At 41.7% G+C, this 1,444-nt stretch overlaps 1 protein-coding gene across 1 annotated transcript in view; it reads right to left on the bottom strand.

Moving 5' to 3' along the window:
- Window positions 1–402: 402 nt before the first annotated feature.
- The window catches only part of LOC111872977 (glutamate-rich WD repeat-containing protein 1), a 26,721-nt gene continuing 25,679 nt past the window's right edge, over window positions 403–1,444 (bottom strand). Inside the window, exon 8 of the mRNA XM_023867316.2 lies at window positions 403–567. Coding sequence (XP_023723084.1) covers window positions 430–567 — 138 coding nt within the window. The 3' untranslated portion in view covers window positions 403–429. The remainder of the gene's footprint in view (window positions 568–1,444) is intronic.

Here is a 1,444-nt window from a genome sequence, read left to right as displayed (position 1 = left end):
AGGGCACCTAACAGTGATTCTCGAGAAGCTCTAGACGGAAACAGGCGAAGTAAAAAGGGCGGGCATATCACTTGCGAGACCGCAGAGTTCACGTGACCCCTACTTCCCGTTGCGCCATCCACGTTACAGTATATTTGAGCACCTTATGGCTAACAGTGGAAAATCAACATTTTTATTCAATTTCAGATCTGTCTACAGGTTACTGTGTAGCAGATGCATTGTCAAAAGAACTGCTCTGGGATTTGAACCCATGCTGATTAACATATATAAATTTTCCTAGGAACTAACTTAAAAATTATTTTTATGTGAATCGAGTTTCATAACTTAATATTAATTAATTAATATGAAGGATATTTGGGTATGGGCATCTGCCACTTTTTTAAAAAAATTCTGAGCCAAGAATATGGATAAAACCGTTTTATATCTGATTCATACACTGACTGTTCTGAAAACATTGAACCCGCTCTCTGCTGTGCTGATGACAACGCCAGGTAGCTGTGGGTGCCAATGTAGCTCTTTGATATCTGTTTGACCTTGGTGAATGAAAAGTAGTTGTGGCGGCAAATCCTGTGAAAAAAGAATGTGGTGTTCCAAATTCTAAAGTACTCAGCCACATACCCTGCAACTCCAGTTTCTACACAGTAAAAGTGTGAAAATAAAAAATCTGATTAAAGCCCAAACAAATGATCTCTAATAAGATATCTTTATTATGGTTTTTGTACTGTCACACAACAAACGTGGCTTTGATTAAAGTATAATAAAACAATTACAACAAGTAAGTCCATCAGTTTATTATAGCAATCACACTACATATTTCAGTCTATGTATAAATAAACAAAGAACGCAGTACATTATTGCTGAATAATATTGTAACGTGTTTCGTTACTGAATACGCCGCAGATCGTTAATTGGTTCATTGAACAATCTACAAGTAACGGCTACAATTACTTATCACACAGTTGCGGGGTTTCACACTTTATAACCCTAATCGCATTAATCTGTTACCACTGTTGCAGGGTTTCACGATTTATAACCCTATGCGCAAATCAGCTCACTCCGTCTTCAGTAGTCTACACGTTTACAGTAGGGGAGCTATGTATCACTGTATCACACACTCCCAATTACACAATCGCACACATGTCCGGTTCTTCTTTCCATGACAGCTGCTATACTCCAACTGTAGTCGGCTGACTGGAGAACTGTTGATAACACACTCGCTCGTAGGCTTGCTCGGAACTATCTTCGGCGATGGCCACGTTACAACTCGACTCGCAGCCGCTGTGCAGCTCACTTATATAGCCGCAGTGCTTGCCTGTTGCGTAATGAGTGCCACGTCATCCTGTTACTTCATCCGCTGTTGACTCGCGTTGCATAGCTACCAGGCTGCGGGGGCTCGGCTAACTTCGGCTCCGCTCGTGACGTCACCGCGGGGAGAGTGGCGGGG

This window comes from Cryptotermes secundus, unplaced genomic scaffold (assembly GCF_002891405.2).
Source record: "Cryptotermes secundus unplaced genomic scaffold, Csec_1.0 scaffold1079, whole genome shotgun sequence".
NCBI classification, from domain to species: Eukaryota; Metazoa; Arthropoda; class Insecta; order Blattodea; family Kalotermitidae; genus Cryptotermes; species Cryptotermes secundus.
Note: the sequence above shows the minus strand (reverse complement) of the source record. Positions and strands in the feature narration are given on the sequence as shown.